The following is a 19060-nucleotide window of genomic DNA, read 5'->3' on the forward strand; positions in this document are numbered from 1 at the left end:
TGGCAGGCATCTTCAGAGTAGTAACACTGAAGGACAGTGTCTCATAGTTGGCTTTTATATGCTGATTTTCTCTACCTTTTAAGGAGAATCACACAATCGCCTTCTCTTCCTCTCACCACAACAGACACCTTGTAAGGTAGGTGGGGCTGAGAGAGTTAGGAGAGAACTGTGACTAGCCCAAGGTCACCTAGCTGGCTTCATAAGTAGGAGTGGGGAAACCAACCTTATTAACCAGATTAGAGTCCGCCACTCATGTGAAGGAGTGGGAAATCAAACTCGGCTATCCAGATTAGAGTCCACCGCTCTTAGCCACTACACCATGCTGGCTGTACACAGCTTGGGACACTGAAGTGGGCCAGGTATCAAGGTTCACAAGTGCATGCTTGCCATAAAAAATAAATACCTTAGTACCAAATGGGATAAAGCTGAACAGATTTACCAAGTGTCTAGTAGCTGTAATTGTGCAAGTCACTGCTTGTGGTGAGGGATCAAAAAGAACTTAATAAGATTGGGATGCCCATCTGTTTAGATCCTTTCCACTGATCTGGGTTATGCCAATTGTTAAAGTTTACATCTCCAAATCCTCCCAAGTCTATTTAGACTTTGGAATTTTACAGTGTGGAAATTAATAAAGGCACCCATTAGTCTCCCCCCCCCCATTACTTTAATCTTGGCAGGAGTCTGCGAACTTGCTTATTAATACAAAAGGAAGCTTTCTGTTATCTTGGATTTCCTCTGAGAACAGACATGCACCAGGCGCCCGCCAGTTTTTAAGCAAGGCTCGATAACCTTTCCCCCTGTTTGTTTTGCTCAGCATCAGTAGTAGACAAAAGGCAATTTTTAAATCTGCATTCGTCGAGATGGCGTAATGCATACAAACTGAAAGTGACCCGGTTACTGCTTTGCGTGGTAGCAGTCCTAACCGGCACGCGCCCTCTCCATAGCAGCTCCCTGTTGCAACCGAATGTGCAGGGAACGTAATAATTGCAAACGTCTGAGTTATTGTTAACTTGATGACACGTTTGACCAGTCTTTCCTCATTATGATGTCTGCAGAGCTCCAAACAGCAGCTTTCTGACAGCAGCTGATTTATACTGTATGGCCAAGAGTAGCCTCTTCCTGATTTATCAAACGCTGGAGTGTTCAGAAGTATTTCTTCGCTGACAGCGCCACGTACCTCATTGCCGATTCTGTTTTGCCCGTTCTCTTCTATTGTACGCACACAGCTTGACTGGTTTTTCAATACCAAGTTGGGCTCTTTTGTTTCAGTTAATACTTCTGAAGTGTCAGCGTTTATCTAGGTTATTTGTAAAGAGCAGAGACGTGTAGATTGATAAGGAAACCCCAAAAGCTATATCATCCCAGTGTTTTGCCACAAGAGCAGTGCTTTCCACAAACCAGCTTGTGTACTCTAGCTTATTTATTTACTTCATTTAAAGTCTGCCTTTCTCACTGAGACTCAAGGCAGATTACAAAATATTTTCAAAAAAAATGTGGCAGCATAAGAAGAAGAGTTGGTTTTTATATGCTGACTTTCTCTACCACTTAAGGGAGACTCAAACCGGCTTACAGTCACCTTCCCCTCCCCACAACAGACACCCTGTGAGGTAGGTGGGGCTGAGAGAGCTCTAACAGAGCTGTGACTTGCCCAAGGTCACCCAGCTGTCTTTGTGTGTAGGAGTGGGGAAACAAATCCAGTTCACCAGATTAGCCTCTGCTGCTCATTCGGAGGAGTGGGGAATCAAACCCGGCTCTCCAGATCAGAGTCCACCACTCCAAACCACCACTTTTAACCACTACACCACGCTGGCATCCAGTAAACAATGCATTAGAACTGGGATTAAAGAAATTAGGAAACAATTCAAGGAGAAAACTGTCTAAGGCATAACATACAATAACCAATGCAGAGAGATATGGTTATGAAGTTAGAAGACAGTGCAGCAAGATGGTACAAAAAATGCTGCAGTAGACAGTCACCCTATCTAGCTAATTTCCTAGATTTATTTGTTTACCTCCTATGTATCACTTGCAGCCCAAAGTGGTGAATTGCAAGAACAGTTTTCAATATGATGAACTAAACTGAACTGTATCTAAACTGGAAATAAATGTTTTTTTAATGTTTTAATGGTGTATTGCTCTTATACTGTTAACTTATTATTTTAATTGTAAGCCCTGCCAAGGGGGACTGGGATGAGGAGACATAGAAATTTCCTAAATAAATAATGCTCCCTACAGTATCTCCAGGAGCCCCATTTCAGAGTGATAAACTGCAGTACTGCAATCAAAGCTCTGCTCATGACCTGAGTTCTATCCCAACTGAAGTTGGTTTCAGGTAGCCAGCTCAAGGTTGACTCAGCCTTCCATCCTTTCGTCGTCAGTAAAATAAGTGCCCATCTTGCTGGGGGTAAAATGTAGACAACTGGGGAAGGCAATGGCAAACCATCCCATAAAACAAAGTCTGTCTAGCAAACAGTATCACCAGCCTGGCCTTCCAATGCCAGCCAAGACTTCTCCATGGCCCACACCCTGTATGCTACCACTTCTGCCTCTGCATCAGTCACCTCCATTAACTTCAGTGTGTATTTGGAGAGAGTAATGGTACATGGGTTAGGGCCCTGACCTGGCTAGCCCAATCTTGGAAGCTAAGTAGGGTTGGCCCTGGTTAGTATTTGGATGGGAGACCACCAGGAAGTCCAGGGTCACTACACAGAGGCATGCAATGGCAAACCACCTCTGAAAGTCTCTTTCCTTGAAAACCCTTTGGGGTCAACATAAGTCAACTGTGACATGATGGCAAAAAAAAAAGGTTAGGAGGAGGTCTGATGGGGCAGATAAGGAATGGGATTATTCCGATATGCGTATGATAAAACTGGAGTTGAAACTGGAGTTGAATGTTTGCCCATAGAAAGCCCACAGCACACAATTAATTGCTCTCTTCTTTGTAATATTACTGAGGGCTGCTTCAGGGATTGGAGTTTTGTTTTTGTTTTTTGCTGATTCCTTAAACCAGTTGAAATAAGTAGTGGGCAGGATCCAAGGGCTCTCAGGCTTGTTTTTCCCCCAACACCACCAGCACTCGTACATGCACACTGTGCGCATACCTGTACATTGCACAGCAAGCTGCAGAGATTTTCATAAGATGTTTGTGATGCAGCATGAAGGTTTGAAGTTCAAAGAAATTTTTAAAAATCCCACTGGACATGCCCAAGGCATAAAACGACTCTCTGGATCTTGGCCAGTGTAATGAGTTCCAAGAGGTTTCTAGACCATAATCTCCAAATTTCTGAAATGAGCTCCAGGGTGAAGAATTGTATTGATGCTCTTGTGAATAAAGAGATGGTAAACGTTTAGATGGTAAGTTTCTAGCGCGGGGACCTGTCATCTTGTACCGCACTTGATGGTGATATATAAATAATAACAACAAAGAGAGTTTCCTACAGTAGGGAGTCACGCAGCCCTGAGATAAGGCCAAAGTAGACTTTATAGGAGATGTGTTTTGATTCCCTGATTATCCCCCTTAACTGAGGAAGACTTGCTTGCAATAGCACTGAAGGATCCGTTCTCCCCAACCCATTCGGCTTGTCAATCATTATCGCCATCAGCCTTCCTCCTTGAGCTGATGTTTGCCCATAGAAACATGGGGTCCTTCACCCCATGTATCCCATGGGGTCCATCACTACTGCCAGTTAATTGGCAGTCCATGTGGTTGCATTCCAGAGATTGAGTCAAATTTCTCATAAGAAAGGCCATGCTGGATCAGACCAAGGTCCATCAAGTCCAGCAGTCTGTTCACACAGTGGCCAATCAGGTGCCTCTAGGAAGCCCACAAACAAGACTGCAGCAGCATTATCCTGCCTGTGTTCCACAGCATCTAATATATTCGGCATATTCCTCTGATCCTGGAGAGAATAGATATGCATCATGACTAGTATCCATTTTGACTAGTAGCCATGGATACCCCTCTCCTCCATGAACAGGTCCACTCCCCCCTTAAAGCCTTCCAGGTTGGCATCCATCAACACATCTTGGGGCAGGGAGTTCCTGCTTGGCCTTTGAATGGTTTACTTGCATGGTTCTGACCACTCTGTATTGAGGTGCTGTTAATTATGCAGCCATCTACTATTGGAAGCTGACAGGAAGATTCCTTTGAAAGGTGGTGTTGGAGGAGAGTCTTACGGATGCTGCGGACAAAGAAGTAGGTTCTAGATCAAATCAAGCCTGAACTGTCCCTACAAGCTAAAATGACTAAACTGAAGCTATTGTACTTTGGTCCCATTATGAGAAGACAAGAGTAGCTGGAGAAGACAGTAATGCTAGGAAAAGTTGAAGGCAGCAGGAAAAGAGGAAGACCCAACATGAGATGGAAGGAAGCCACAGCACGGAGATTGCAAGACCTGAGCAAGGCTGTTAACAATAGGACGCTTTGGAGGACATTGATTCATAGGGTTGCCATGAGTCGGAAGCAACTTGATGGCACTGAACACCCCACAAACGCGTGCACACACACACACTATTGCTTAGCATTTCGGTAAAGCCAGAGTGCAGGTTTCTGTGTGGGTTGGGGGCGAGTGCAGAATTCAGCTGGTCAGGAGCACTTGTTGAAATAATTCAGATGTGTTCATGCAGGAGGCTGGCCTCATTCTCTTTGTTTTTCTTTTAAAATTCTAGTCTAAGCTATAAGGGTTGCAATCAATGGGGGTTTGTTGGTTGCTCTTGTTTTTAAATTCCCATCAGCAGATCTTGCCCTTATCAGGAGAATGGGGCCAAAGATTTAGGACCAGAGAACCCACCCATCAGTTTGAAAACATTCATTGTAACCACCTAATCCTATTTACTCTTCGTGGCTTTGTTTCTGAGGATCCCTTTTTTTCCTGCTCAGTCACTCTTTGAAATAGATGTAATAATTAAGGTCTTTAAACAGAACTTCCTCTATTGAGGGTTAGAAGCCTGCTTTTTAAACAAATGAACTAACCAGAAAAGGCCAGGATTGAGTTTGTTCTCCAGCTTTGGCTTGTTTTTAGATGCATGTGCCCTCAAGTGCTGTGGGTAGGAATGGAAGAGATACTTAAATGTGCCCGGCATTCCTAATGCCCTGTATTGAGGGAGGGAAATGTTTGAAGTGGCTTGTGCGTTGCTATGAGACCAAAATCTCTGACTAAATGCTTTTTGTTAGCAAATGCTCCTTAAGTGATCTCACATTACATGTTCGGAACATAGATCGTGGCTTGTCTGTTGTCTTAGTATTAGACTACTAGCTCTGTTTTGTTGGGAAAGGAATTCTTACTCAAGTGTTTCCTTTCCTAAGATATTTCAGGAGATGAGGGTGACTCCTTGCTGGTTGCTACAGGTCATTAATGCAGTGTTCGTTCCCTGCCCTGTTGCAAACTTCCTTGTCTGGCTGTCTTTGAGTGCTAGCTATAATTGTTTTGCCTCCCCCCCCCCTTTTTCAGATGGACCATGACCCTCGGAACCCTGCATACATTGCTGCTCAAGGCCCCCTGCCTTCTACAGTCACAGACTTCTGGCAGGTAAAATCCTTTATTATTTGTGTATCTCTATTTTGTGGTGAAGTTGTACAGAAATTGTAAGAGTGGTGTGTAAATGAAGGAAAATAATGGGCTGTACTTTATATATGTAAGATCTAACATCGTGTATTGATGTAATGTTACGTTTGTGTATGAACACACAGACTTGATTAAATCACATATTGAAAGTGTAAAAAGATGCCCTTAACAAGGCATGGAAGGACCTCTTAAAGACCAATATGTATTTTATTGTTTGTATTTAAAGAAGAAGAGTTGGTTTTTATATGGCAACTTCCTCTACCATTTAAGGAAGAATCAAACCAGCTTACAATCACCTTCCCTTCCCCTCCCCACAACAGACACCCTGTGAGGTAGGTGGGACTGTGAGAGCTCTAAGAGATCTGTGACTAGCCCAAGGTCACCCAGCTGGCTTCATGTGTAAGAACATAAGAAAAGCCATGCTGGATCAGACCAAGGCCCATCAACTCCAGCAGTCTGTTTGCACAGTGGCTGACCAGGTGCCTCTAGGAAGCCCACAAACAAGACAACTGCAGCAGCATTGTCCTGCCTGTGTTCCACAGCATCTAATATATTTGGCATGCTCCTCTGATCCTAGAGTGGATCCTGGAGTGTAGGAGTGGGGAAACCAACCCTGTTCACCTGATAAGTGTCCGCCACTCATGAGGAGTGGGGGATCAAACCCGGTTCTCCAAATTAGAGTCCACTGCTCCAAACCACTGCCGTTAACCACTACACTACATTGGCTGTCATGGTTATGTACGTTAATGTTGAATGTACCTAGTTTAAGCTACTGTGGAGGTTACAGTAGAAAATGAGTTGGGGGCAGAATCCAAACTGATAAGCTGGAGGTGGGACGAGAGAGAGAGAGAAAGATAGGGGAGGAAAATGGAAGATGGCTCTTTCCTAGGGTCTAGAGGGACTGCAGGCAGGATATGGGAGACATCAAGCACACAATGTGGAGAGCACCACGGCCTGAAGAGGATGTTCTCCTCTAGAAAGATCATAGAACACTTCTTGGCTTTGAGTTTGCTAACAGGTTTAATGGGTTCTTATGGAAGGCCTCCCTTGTAGCTCTGGGCAAGCACTTTCAACTTAGACAAGAGCAGCAGCAAACTGCTAATTGACAGCCTCACTAGACCCCCTGCAAAATACTCTGCAGTTGCTCATGGTTTTGTTTGTTTAGTCTGGCAAAGAACGTAATGAAGAGGCCAAGTTAAAGGAATACGTTCCATTCAGAAAATTCTTGCAAATTGGAGGCTAATATGATCAAATCTTATTGAATGGTCTATTCTTTCCTCCTGTGGTTAGATTGACATTGGTCTTATTTCCGTGTGTCTTAAAATCACTAAAATGCCTTATTTGGCAACTACAAAATTTGAATAGTGCCATTGTAATAAGTTATTCAAATTGGGTAAGCTGCTTTTCTTTATTTGCACAGTTTTTATGACGTGAATATTGCCAGTGGTGGAATTTCGTGTTCAGTTTTAATCCTATGAAATGTTGGCCTGTATCCAACCATGTGTTCACGGTACACTGATTTTTCCCATTTTCCTCTCTGTTCTTGCATTCTCTTCCAACCCCCAGGAGGATCATTTCTATGGTTGTGGGACCTAAACAGAGGAATAGCTCCAGAGGTTGAGGCTCTTCTGGGAGGAGAGGGAAGGGGGTAAAATTGTAAGCCCTGCTCTGCTGATGGAAAAAGGAGGAGGTGGTGGTTTCACTCCCCTCCCTTTCTTCTCTGCATCTCCCTGACCCACAGGGCTGTTCTTCCATGTGGATCTCGCAGCCCCACAAACTATCTTTCTGGGAGTCAATCAGAAGGAGCTGCAGGGCCAGAGTGGAGTGCAGAAAATCTCCACATGCCTTCTGTGCATGCATGGTTGGATACGGGCCTTTGTGTTTGGAGAGACTGATACCAGCACTGAGAGGCCGCATACCATGCTTGTACTGTATCTACATTCTGTGTTCTTAGCAAAATCTGGTAACTAGGGTTGCCAACCTCCAGGTACTTACAATAAGTAGACACTTCTGTACAATAAGAAGCTAAACCCAAAGCACACTGAAAATCACATAAGCATATCTCTATCAATACATTGCAATATATCTAACAGTGTCTTTTCTATTTACAGCTTGGACATATTGCTATGATTGCACTTACCTTACCTTGTTATGTACCTTGGAGTGATGTTATTTAACGCTGTAAACACAACCTCAATTTTTGATTAATATTGTATATTGTTATAGAAAAGGGCAAGAGTCCAGCAGCACCTTAAAGACTAAGAAGAATATTTTCTGGTAGGGTATGAGCTTTCGTGAGCCACAGCTCACTTCTTCAGATACCTGAAGAAGGTATCTGAAGAAGTGAGCTATGGCTCACGAAAGCTCATACCCTACCAGAAAATATTTCTGGTAGGGTATGAGCTGTGGCTCACGAAAGCTCATATCCTACCAGAAAATATTCTTGTTAGTCTTTAAGGTGCTACTGGACTCTTGCCTTTTTCTACTACTGCAGACAGACTAACACAGCTACCCACTGTGAATTGTATATTGTTAGTAATTCGCATGTTTATTTGATATTTGGTGTAATAGAGATTGATAGAGATATGCTTATGTGATTTTCTGTGTGCTTTGGGTTTAACCTCCAGGAACTAGCAGGAGATCTCCTGCTATTACAACTGATCTCCAGCCGATAGAGATCAGTTCAGCTGGAGAAAACGACCGCTTTGGCAATTGGACTCTATGGCATTGAAGTCCCTTCCCTCCCCAAACCCCACCCTCCTCAGGCTCTGCCCTAAAAACCTCCCACTAGTGGCGAAAAGGGACCTGGCTGGTAACATATTTTCAATTTCCACAATTCTACCAGCTACTAGCTTACTTTAAACAAAAATGGAGATTCCCCAGAATACCTATGCAATTATGAATTCTACATGAGAGTCAATATTTGGGTTCCATAGTACAATTACAATCACAGTCAGTTTGAAACTTGACAAATGTTGGATTGTGCATTATTTTCATCTTGCATTGTAACCGTCTTTACAAAACTTGGTGCTGCTCTTGGAATTACAGGGGAGGGTTATTGCACGGTTGTCCTCAGCATATGGTTCACAGTCCATCTTGCTTGGGAGTATGCAGCAATGTCAACCCAGTTCTTCTATAAGGTGGGAAAAGAAGGGGGTGGAAGCCAGGGCCAGGTATAGAGAGCATCTGTTCATGTATCATAGGAGAGGATGTAAACTGACTCAATAGCCTGTGAATTGAAAACTCTACAGTGTACTTTCCGTGGCCTTCCCCATGCCAAGAGTTCTTGATGTAGGATTTCTTTTCAAATGAATAATTCCCTACATGTGTTTCACATAGTGCAATCTGCCTGGATATTTAAATTGGCTCTAGAAGTCGTCCAGATGCTTAGGATCAGGCACAGCCCTACACCACCACCACCAGCAGCAGCAGCAAATGTGGAGAGTCAGTGGTGCATTGGTTTTACGAAAAGCGTTGACGTCCTGGACTGAATCAGACCCTTGGTCCATCAAGTCAGTATTGTCTAAGACCAGCAGCAGCTCTCCAGGGTCTCAGGCAGAGGTCTTTCACATCACCTACTTGCCTAGTCCCTTTAACTGGAGATGCCAGGGATTGAACCTGGGACCTTCTGCATGCGAAGCAGAGGCTCTACCACTGAGCCACAGCCCCTCCCCTTTTAAAAGTCTGATGCTCTACCAACTGAGCTACCCGGGCTCCTCATCTAAACTGTGGTCTCTGCACATCCCACAATTGGGAGCTTCTGCGATGTACAGAACCTCAATTGGTGTTTTGGTGCTGGCTCTGCCTGCCTGTGCAGCAGAGTTTGACTGCACATGCCCGGAGTGGGTAAAGCAGTACCCCCCCCCCCCAGTTCTTTATCAGTTGTTGTAGTGGGTGCTTTGTGAAGAACTTTCTCTCTCAAAGCAAACTTAATAATCTAACTATCCTTATTTTTGTGCAGAAAGGGTATTTTCCATTCTTCTCAGATCCTTTCATTTTGGTATTCTGCATGCCTGTGGAGCTGCAGACAACTTTTAAATGTTGTTCATCCTGTGTGGGTGGGAATTACCCACCATGAACTGTCATGATTTCTGCCTGCTATGTTTAGATGAAGAAACCTTGTTGAGACTTGCCAACATAATAAAAAAACCTCACTAAACAAACCCATCAGAATAGGCCCATCCTCTAGACGATGAACCTGGCTTTGGAAATGAGCATTTTCTTACAAAGCTGTGGTTCTCCCTTCTTATTCATCCCTGACACTGAAGTTGACTTACTTCCCTCCTTGGCTGTCAAAATCAACACAGTCTTGATTGTGATGACAGAAGACCTTACTGAACTGGAGTCCCAGCTTTCTGGTACTCACCATTAGTCCACATGGCAAACGCAGGATGCCCCTACTAAAATGGCAAAGGAACTTCTGGTATTAGTGAAGCTAATGGAACAACCATCGGCTCAACCTCCATCTACTGTAACAGGGAAACTCACCCCAATTTTCCACTGGGACGGGATGCAAGCTCCAATGTTCAGATCACAGCCTGTCCTACTACTCCTGATCATACTCACTGAGATTATTGTATCATCAGATTAGAGATATATCCTATACTCATCAAGCTGTCTTATACTGAATTAGACCTTTGGTCCATCAAAGTCAGTATTGTCTACTCAGACCGGCAGCGGCTCTCCAGGGTCTCAGGCTGAGGTCTTTCACATCACCTACCTGCCTAGACCCTTTAACTGGAGATGCCAGGGATTGAACCTGGGACCTTCTGCATGTCAAGCAGAAGCTCTACCACTGAGCCATAGCTGCTCCCCGGTGCTCAGTACTACTCAGACCTAGTACTGTCCTTTATACTGGTTAAAGACCGCAATAAATTTTATGAATATGAATATGACCCAGTACTGTCCACTGGATCACAAGAAAATGGGAACTGACAACACCGTTGGCTGCTGTATCTGAAAATCAGCCTCACCCACCTGTTTCACATATAGTTTGATCCAAACAACTGGCAAAAGACTACAGGACCTTCCCTTCAGTGGAAGTCTTCAATCAAGACTGTGTTGATTTTGACAGCCAAGGAAGGAAGTAATGACCTATTAGAGTGGGCGCAGAGGACATTTTCACTGGCTCCATTTAGGAAGGTGTGCAACAGCAGTTCTGTTCCAGAGGGCATTTGGAGGAGAAGGAACGGTTTCGGCAGAATTAGCTCTCTGTCTTTAAATCTGTGTCTGTTTTGTCTGTTAATGGACTCCCATGTCCTTGCAGCTTGTTGTTGCATTGTTAGCCACCTTGAGTCCAAGGAAGGCAGGCAGGATATAAATATTTTGGATACATAAATAAACTCACTCTTTCTATTTTGCCTTCACTAAGGAAGAAGGTAGTAAATGACCAATTCTACACATGTGGGGAACAAATGGGCTCATATTACCAAACAAGCACAGAATGATTTCCATGCCTATATTCCTACCCTTCTTATCCAGGGGAATATAGGTCACTTTAATAGTTCTCAAAGGCACATATTTTCTTATAGCTATCTGACCCCCAACGCTGGAGGTACCTTATCTTTGCAGTCGACAGAAGACATTTACACTACAGAGTGCTTCCCTTCAGCCTGCCCACGGCAGATAGTTCAGCGCTCGCATTGTTTTCGAATTCATTAATCATTCATCCTACTCCTGTTGCACCGCTCGCTGGTTGATATATGCTGACTGACTGCACTGTTTCATATTATGTAATCTGCCTTGAGTCTCAATGAGAAAGGCGGGGTATAAATAAAGTACATAAAATGCCCAGAGTATTTACAGAATACACAGCAGTGAGAATTGCATATATTTGCAGGCAGGACATTGTGGTTTTACCCCTATGTAAACTATTGATGGCAAAAGCCCTTAGGAGGCCCGGAAGGCGCTGCGCTGGTGTTGAAGCCCTCTATGCCAGGGCAGGGCAGGAGGCACTGGGGAAGAGTTTATGGAACCGTGGGGACGGTGGCCCGAAAAAGTTTGGGAACCACTGCCCTAGAAGGACTGTGATGTCTCCTGCTGCTTGGTGATCTTGTGGAGATGCGGTCTTTAGACCTGAGGGAAGTTCTGGGGAGGAACAGAATCAGTGCATGAGGATTAGAAATGTGAAAAAAAACTGGAATAAAATAGTGGGGAGCTGCTCCCCCTTTCTGACTTTTTTCAGTTTTTCTAGGAGGAGGAGCACTTTAAATTTGGAGGAGCACTTTAAAAGCTCCTGTAAAGCACTGTTGTTGTGTTTTTAAAGAGTGAAGTGCTTTTTAAAACAAGGTTTTATTCACCCAAAATATATAGCAAGAAACACAGTACCTAAGTCAGTCATTAGAGAACAATTCCTACGTACACTGTAAACATATATAAACATATCTTTGAAAAGACGTTGTTTAAATATGAATAATTTTGGCAACAGTTTATCATGCTATAATGTATTTGATACTAATATGTTGTTAAAGAGTTCAGTGTCCGCATATGCTAGCAGTCCTACATTCTGTAACATATGAAGGTTTCAGTCCAAATAATACACTTCCTTTTATTTATTACATAATTTGTTTTCTGATTTCAACCCCCCTCCCCCTTTCTTTCAGATCACAGCATATAAAATATATGTATCAAGGGAGCATAAGGTGCAGAAATTTGTAGCGCTCTGTCTCGCAATTATTGGAAACCTTTGCAGTTCTGCTTGTAGAAAACAACATCTAGAATTTATAGACTGTCCAGTGACACTTCAAGTTTTAAACGAAGTAAATTTGTAAATTCTCTCATGAAGTTTACTCTGAGGTGATTTAGTCCAGGAGGCATGAGGAAATTGCTTGTTTGAAAGAATCCCCCTCATCTGAGTTCTCCATTAATTGCTTGCTTTGCGCACAGAAAGATTTTGGTGTACTTTCGAATAAATGATCCTTCTAGAGGTAGTATACGCATGAACATACACGAAGCTGCTGTGTACTGAATCAGACCCTTGGTCCATCAAAGTCAGTATTGCCTGCTCAGATCGGCAGTGGCTCTCCAGGGTCTCAGGCAGAGGTCTTTCACATCACCTGCTTTCCTAGTCCTTTTAACTGGAGATTCCAGGGGTTGAACCTGGGATCTTCTGCATGCCAAGCAGATGCTCTACCACTGAGCTATGGCCCTTACCCAGTCATGTGGCAGATCATGCTAGCCAGCAATTTTGGACTTGCCCTAAAAAACAGCAGATTGAGGTGACTTGATAAGAAGAAGAGTTAGTTTTTATATGCCGACTTTCTCCACCACTTAAAGAAGAATCAAACCGGCTTACAATCACCTTCCCTTCCCCTCCCCACAACAGATACCCTGTGAGGTAGGTGGGGCTGAGAAACAGGTGACTAGCCCAAGGTCACCCAGCTGGCTTCATGTGTAGGAGTGGGGAAACCAACCCGGTTCACCAGATTGGCCTCCTCCGCTCATGTGGAGGAGTGGGGAATGAAGCCCATTTCTCCAGATCAGAGTCCACTGCTCTTAACCACTACACCACGCTGGAGAGGGGAAGGTTTTCTATCCATAGGGAATAGCGTGGCAGAAACTTGTGGGAGAAGGAAGCAAAGGAGGTTGAATGTAGTTGTTGAGTAGAATATAGTCTCTGTATTGTCTCCAGTTGCTACCATCTTTTCCTAATTTGCAATGGCTACTCTGCCTGGCTGGCGATAGCCCAATTTGTTCTCTGTTGTGATGAGCATACCCTCCTTTAGAAAATGGAGGCATTGAGAAAGACTGACCTTGCCATGAGCCAATGTGAAGTCGCTACTTTGAAGGAACACAATCCTCTGTGTGTATGCCTGCTTCATAGAATTTGCATTGTAAAATGCTCAGAGCATTGCCGTGAAGTGACTGATAAATTTAATAAACAAGATCTGGTTCATTAATAAGTGACTTCTTTAATTAATTTGTATCCTGCCTTACTACCCAGCGGAGGTTCAAAGCGGCTTACATCGTTCTCCTCTCCTTCATTTTATTCTCACAACAACCCTGTAAATTAGGTTAGGCTGAGAGAGGGTGGATGGCCCGAGGTGAACTTCCCTGGCACAAGTGGGGATTCGAACTCGGGTCTCCCAGATCCAACACCCTTGACTCTTTGTATTGAGCACTTTGTATTGCCAGAAAGAGCATCATGGTGCACAAACAAAATAACAGTGTGAGTGGGGAATAACAGTCTTGACAAAAAGAAAAAAAATGGTAGATATCAGTGTTAAATATGACTACAATATCCTAGAATTCCATTGTTGGAATTCAACTGTCTTGCTAGTTCGAGTGTCCCGCTCCTCATAAAACGACTTGGGGTGGGGGTGGGGGAATGGCACCCTAGAGTAACTTTAAAATTGTTTGTTTAAATTAACTTTCATTTGAATTTATGCTTAAAGGTAATTTTCAGAGATCCGAGATGGCTCCTCTGTAATGAAATGTTTCTGAAGCCAATGAAGAGGCTTTGCCAGACTGTAAGGATTTCTCGTCCTCCCTCCAAATGAGGGAGCTTTCATAATGTTACACTTGGGTGGCACAAGCAACTGCTCGATGATTAGTTTATGACCTAGATCATTGTGTTTTTATTACACTCATAAAAACCGTGTTTCTCCTCATTTTCGTAATGGCTTCATTTAGCTTCCGTGCCTTCTAAAGGCACATTAAACTGTTATATGATAGAGGCGCAACTACCAGGGACGATTTGTTAGAGGGGCTTGCGAAGTGCAGATACCTGAAAGTAAGAAACACAGTTTAAACTCTGTGAAGTGTGTGAATTAATGGCACTGGTAGTATCTTTTAATATAGTTGGGTTTGGGGGTGGGGAGCCGGGGATCACCGACAGAGGTCTCTGAACGAAGCAGGAAATTGATTTTTTGTAATAATAATAATAAAAAAAAAAACGTACAATTTTCTCTTCAGAATGGGTCTTCCCTCGGTGTTTTTAGAGGGACCAGCAAATCACTTGGGAGCACAAAGTAGTCCTGGGAGACCTTTACTGGGGCATCAAGAAATAAAGATCTTACTCTCCCCCTTCGTAAATGTTGGAAAATCTCAAGAGAGCACAGTATGTGAAATAAGTCTTGTCATTACAGCATGTGCACCTTTTTTTTCTTTGTCTAAATAAATTAAATGGTTTTTATGTGTGTGTGTGTGTATATATATATATATAAACAGAGAATTCATAGTCTTATAAATAAAGCAAATGAAATTACCCCCCCACGTACCACGAAGGGGGGGCAAGCCTTTAATTGAGTGCACCATCTCTGTGCTGCTTATACGAATGCTCCTTCCCCCCCCCCTGTTTACTCTATTTACATCTCAATGCAGTTGCTTATAAATATTTTTGTGAAATAAGCGTAACCCTTTTTTCAGAAAGATCAGTTTCCCTTTCATGGGGTAATTTTATATGCTAATAAAAAGACAAAGAAAGTTGCATTCAAATATAGCATCAATGTACACCATAATAATAAAGACTTTTAGTGATTATGCAGCCCCATATTAATTCAGAGGAGGGTTTTTGTTCCTCAACAGGCTGTGTTTGCAACACAGAGATGCCATCCTAGCTGATTTTGCAGCTTCTGTGAATAATATATAGCAGACCTTTAATTGAGGATGACTTTGATTCTTGCTTGCTTGCTCTGGGATCATGCTCAGTTATTAAATGGTAACACCGTTAAAGTTGTCATATTCTCCTATGTTCTGTATATTTTTGGTAAATGTAGTAGTCTTGATAGTACGTTATATTTATATCTGACACATATTTTAATTTTTCGAAAGTATATATCCATCATAACCTGAAACCAGTAGAGTAAATTTGCTCATAAGCAGCCCTACTGACCTGCTAGAATGTTCAGGTTGGGGTACAGGGTTATTTAAAACATAAAACATCCCAATTAAGCTCCTGGGTGTTTTGTTTTTTATCTGAATGTATGGCTATTCTGTTAAAATCGCAACTCAATTGCTTTTCTTCTAACATGACAAGGATCCAGAAGACACCAAACTAAGCATGCAAGCGGCATTTCTATTTGACTTAGTGTGACAGATTTTATTGGTATCTTGTTAATTACTCACTTCCATATTTGGATTGCGTACCAAAAATGATGCAGCAGATTGTTGTTGTTGTTTTAAAAATGCATTATCCATTGTTTCCTCTGTAAATTGGGAGCATGAAATTGGGGGGGGGAGCCGAAGATAATTCTAAAGAAAAGCATAGACGCTATTTAAGCAGTATTTGGAATGTATTCTTTGGAAATGCTTTAATATTTCATGTAACATGCAAAATATGATGTCAGTTTATTCAGAGCTTTGGAAAGCAGCTGCAGAGAAAAAAAATGTCTAATGAAAATGAAATACATTTCCTGTGAATGGAATAAATTTCGATTGTGTGTCTGAGTGCAGTAATTATACATGTCATGCCGTAATTAGGCAGTCACAGTGTGGCCACGGTGTCTTTCTTTGTCTGCAGATGGTCTGGGAAAACGGCTGCGTCGTTATTGTCATGCTGACACCCCTTGCTGAAAACGGAGTCAAACAGTGCTACCACTATTGGCCAGATGAAGGGTCAAACCTCTACCATATCTACGAGGTACTTAAACAAAATATCTGCTTGTAAACCTGACAGTAAGTGTGTGGATTGATTTCATACCGAGCAAAATATTGCTTAATGGGATTTGACCTGCAGACTGAGCTGAGGTCTACCATAAAATGCAATCTTGTGGCTCTTGAATCATTTCAGCTTCATTGAAAATTCTGTGCATATCTTGATGGCGTGGCTAGCTGCAGTTCTGTACAGATTCTAAATATATACATGGCCAGAGAGGTTTGCAAATTAGAATGTTTTTTCCCCCTAAGAGTTTCAAACACAAACATGGGTAGAATTAAAATTTATACATTATAAGAAAATATTGTGCCTATAAATATTTAACAGCAGCTGTGGCTTCTACTGCTTATTAAAAAAATCCTGCTTATCATTTTGGTAGTTAAAGTAATTGTTGTTTAGCTTTTTTTTCCAACCGAAACCTATAGGCTTATGTAGTTAAGATGCCCCAAGGAGACAAACCGCGGTCGCGTTCTCTGGGCAGCAAGCAAGTTGCTCTGCTGCTGGCCCAATGCAAGCCCAAAGCAGAAATAAACCAAACTGTACAGAGTCCATGCCCACTACGATTCCAGTAGTACATAGAAGAAGAGTTGGTTTTTATACTCCGACTTTTCTCTACCTTTTAAAGAGAATCAAACCAGCTTACAATCTCCATCCCTTCCTCTCCCCACTACCCTTGTGAGGTAGGTGGGACTGAGAGAGGTCAGAGGGAACTGTGACTAGCCCAAGGTCACCCAGCTGGCTTCATGTGTAGGAGTGGGGAAACCAGCCCGGTTCATCAGATTAGAGTCTGCCGCTCGTGTGGAGGAATGGGGAATCAAACCCGGTTCTCCAGATCAGAGTCCGCCACTCATGTGGAGGAATGGGGAATCAAACCCGATTCTCCAGATTAGAGTCCGCTGCTCATGTGGAGTGGAGAATCAAACCCGGTTCTCCAGTTTAGAGTCCGCCGCTCGTGTGGAAGTGGGGGATCAAACCTGGTTTTCCAGATTAGACACCACCACTCTTAATCACTACACCATACTAGTGTTGAAGAGTCCCCTGTCCCATCATCCCGTTCAGTCTCACCTTCCTACCAGCCATCTATTTTATATATTCAGGGAGGAATGCTCCACGTGGGTGGATTATAATACAATAAAAGCAACAATAAATAAAACACAGTAATTATTCTAAAACAAAAACTCCATAAACAAAGCACAAGACAGCATGCAAAATGCAAGCACAGAGGCCCAAGCAACTAGTCACTGGTCAACCTCTCAAAAGCTTGGAGGGACAAACATACAAATATCCCAAAAGCTGTAGAAAAGAGCAAGAGTCCAATAGCACCATAAAGACTAACATTTCTGGCAGGGTATGGGCTTTTCACTGAAGAAGTGAGCTGTGGCTCACGAAAGCCCATACCCTGCCAGAAATTTTGTTAGTCTTTAAGGTGCTACTGGACTCTTGCTCTTTTCTACTGCTATTGATAGGCTAACACGGCTACCCATCGTGATCTATCCCAATCCCAAAGCTGTTAGAGAGCTTGCCCTATGAGCTTTCCTGAGGAATGTGTTCCGTAATGTCCCTTCTGAGAAGGCACTGCTGGAACCAAAGACCAGATTCAGAGTAAGTCCTGTCCAGAATGATCAGTCTATAGATAGGTTCACATGGAAGAAGATGTTCCTGAAGGTAGCCTGGTCACTGGCCATTTCTTAGGCTGTAAATCAATGTACGCTTACCTGTGATTACGGTAAGTGAATGCAGTAGGGCTTACTTCTGAGCAGGCGAGCTTCAGATCAGGCTGCTAGTCTGCTGCTGCTAATGACAGTTGCTGTGTAATAGTAATGACTGTACAACTGGGTTGGAAATGGTGTCTTGGACTGGTTTGTTGTCAATTTGTAGCATTGCACTAGTTCCTGTCACTAGTCACTGCATCTCTGTTCAACCACTGATTTGCTGTAAGAGTGACTTACCTAGCGGTTCTGCTGAAAGCATCCATGAATCTCACCCACACTTGGGAGTTTGTTGCTGTGTCAAGTTTTGTCTGATTTTTATTTTGCAAGACACATCCAGCGAACTATGCCGCAATGCCCAGAATAACAGATAAATAATGACAGTGTTTCTTTGAAGCAGTTGGTATATTAGTTCTCTGTACATCCTGCTCACGTCAGCTGCCTTTCTCCATGTAGAGCAGGGGCATGCGTAGTCAAATAGCTAATCCACATATAACTCTCTGCTCCTCCCTCCCACAAACATACACAGTATAAGATCTGCTGTGTGCTGGAAGAAAAATTCTTAGGAATTCACAGAGAACTTCTCTGCATCAGGGGGGGAATGCCATATAGACTGGCGGTGCTGATTAGTGTCTGCATGCTAGAGGTCTTCAAAGAGCAGCGGTGGTCACAGTGACCATACACCATGGATACTATACATTCCCTATAGGTTTGTTATCTGAAGACTGTCTACATCTGTACCTCTAGAAGCACTTCTTTGCCCAGGCGTGAGAATCTGGATCAGGGCCATAATGTTCAATTTCAGTTTGTATTAAAAGTAAGCAGGCTGAATAGCAGAAATAACTTCCTCATAGTCTTATTACAGGAATCCCCAACCTTTTTGAGCAAGCGGGCACCCTTTGGCGTTGTGTTTTAACTGGGTGGTGATGAGTCAGATCTCCCACATGTCAAACTCCGTCGTTCTACCCAGTGTGCCAGACTTGCTTAAAACAACTGGAGTTATTTAATCGGTTTCTAGAACAGGCCGCGGAGCTGTTATCACTAAGTAAAGGCTGAAGATCAGCTTTCGCAAAGGCTTGCTGAATAGGGCTGGTCCCGATCCATCAAGTAATCCATTTTGATCAATAAGGAATATTGACTTGGATCCTGGCCCTTTCTTCCATGTTGGGAGGGAGTGTTCTATGGGTGCCCAG

At 43.1% G+C, this 19060-nt stretch overlaps 1 protein-coding gene and 1 non-coding gene across 2 annotated transcripts in view; one reads left to right on the plus strand and one right to left on the minus strand.

Annotated features, from left to right (window-relative positions):
- The window catches only part of PTPRN2 (protein tyrosine phosphatase receptor type N2), a 674076-nt gene that overhangs the window by 611931 nt on the left and 43085 nt on the right, over positions 1-19060 (plus strand). Inside the window, exons 17-18 of the mRNA XM_056857125.1 lie at positions 5451-5528; positions 16024-16143. Of these exons, the coding sequence (XP_056713103.1) occupies positions 5451-5528; positions 16024-16143 (198 nt within the window). The remainder of the gene's footprint in view (positions 1-5450; positions 5529-16023; positions 16144-19060) is intronic.
- TRNAA-CGC (transfer RNA alanine (anticodon CGC)) lies at positions 9162-9233 on the minus strand. Its single transcript has one exon. It is a non-coding gene; the product is annotated as a tRNA-Ala (tRNA).

The sequence above is a fragment of the Euleptes europaea genome, chromosome 11, assembly GCF_029931775.1.
Source record: "Euleptes europaea isolate rEulEur1 chromosome 11, rEulEur1.hap1, whole genome shotgun sequence".
NCBI classification, from domain to species: domain Eukaryota; kingdom Metazoa; phylum Chordata; class Lepidosauria; order Squamata; family Sphaerodactylidae; genus Euleptes; species Euleptes europaea.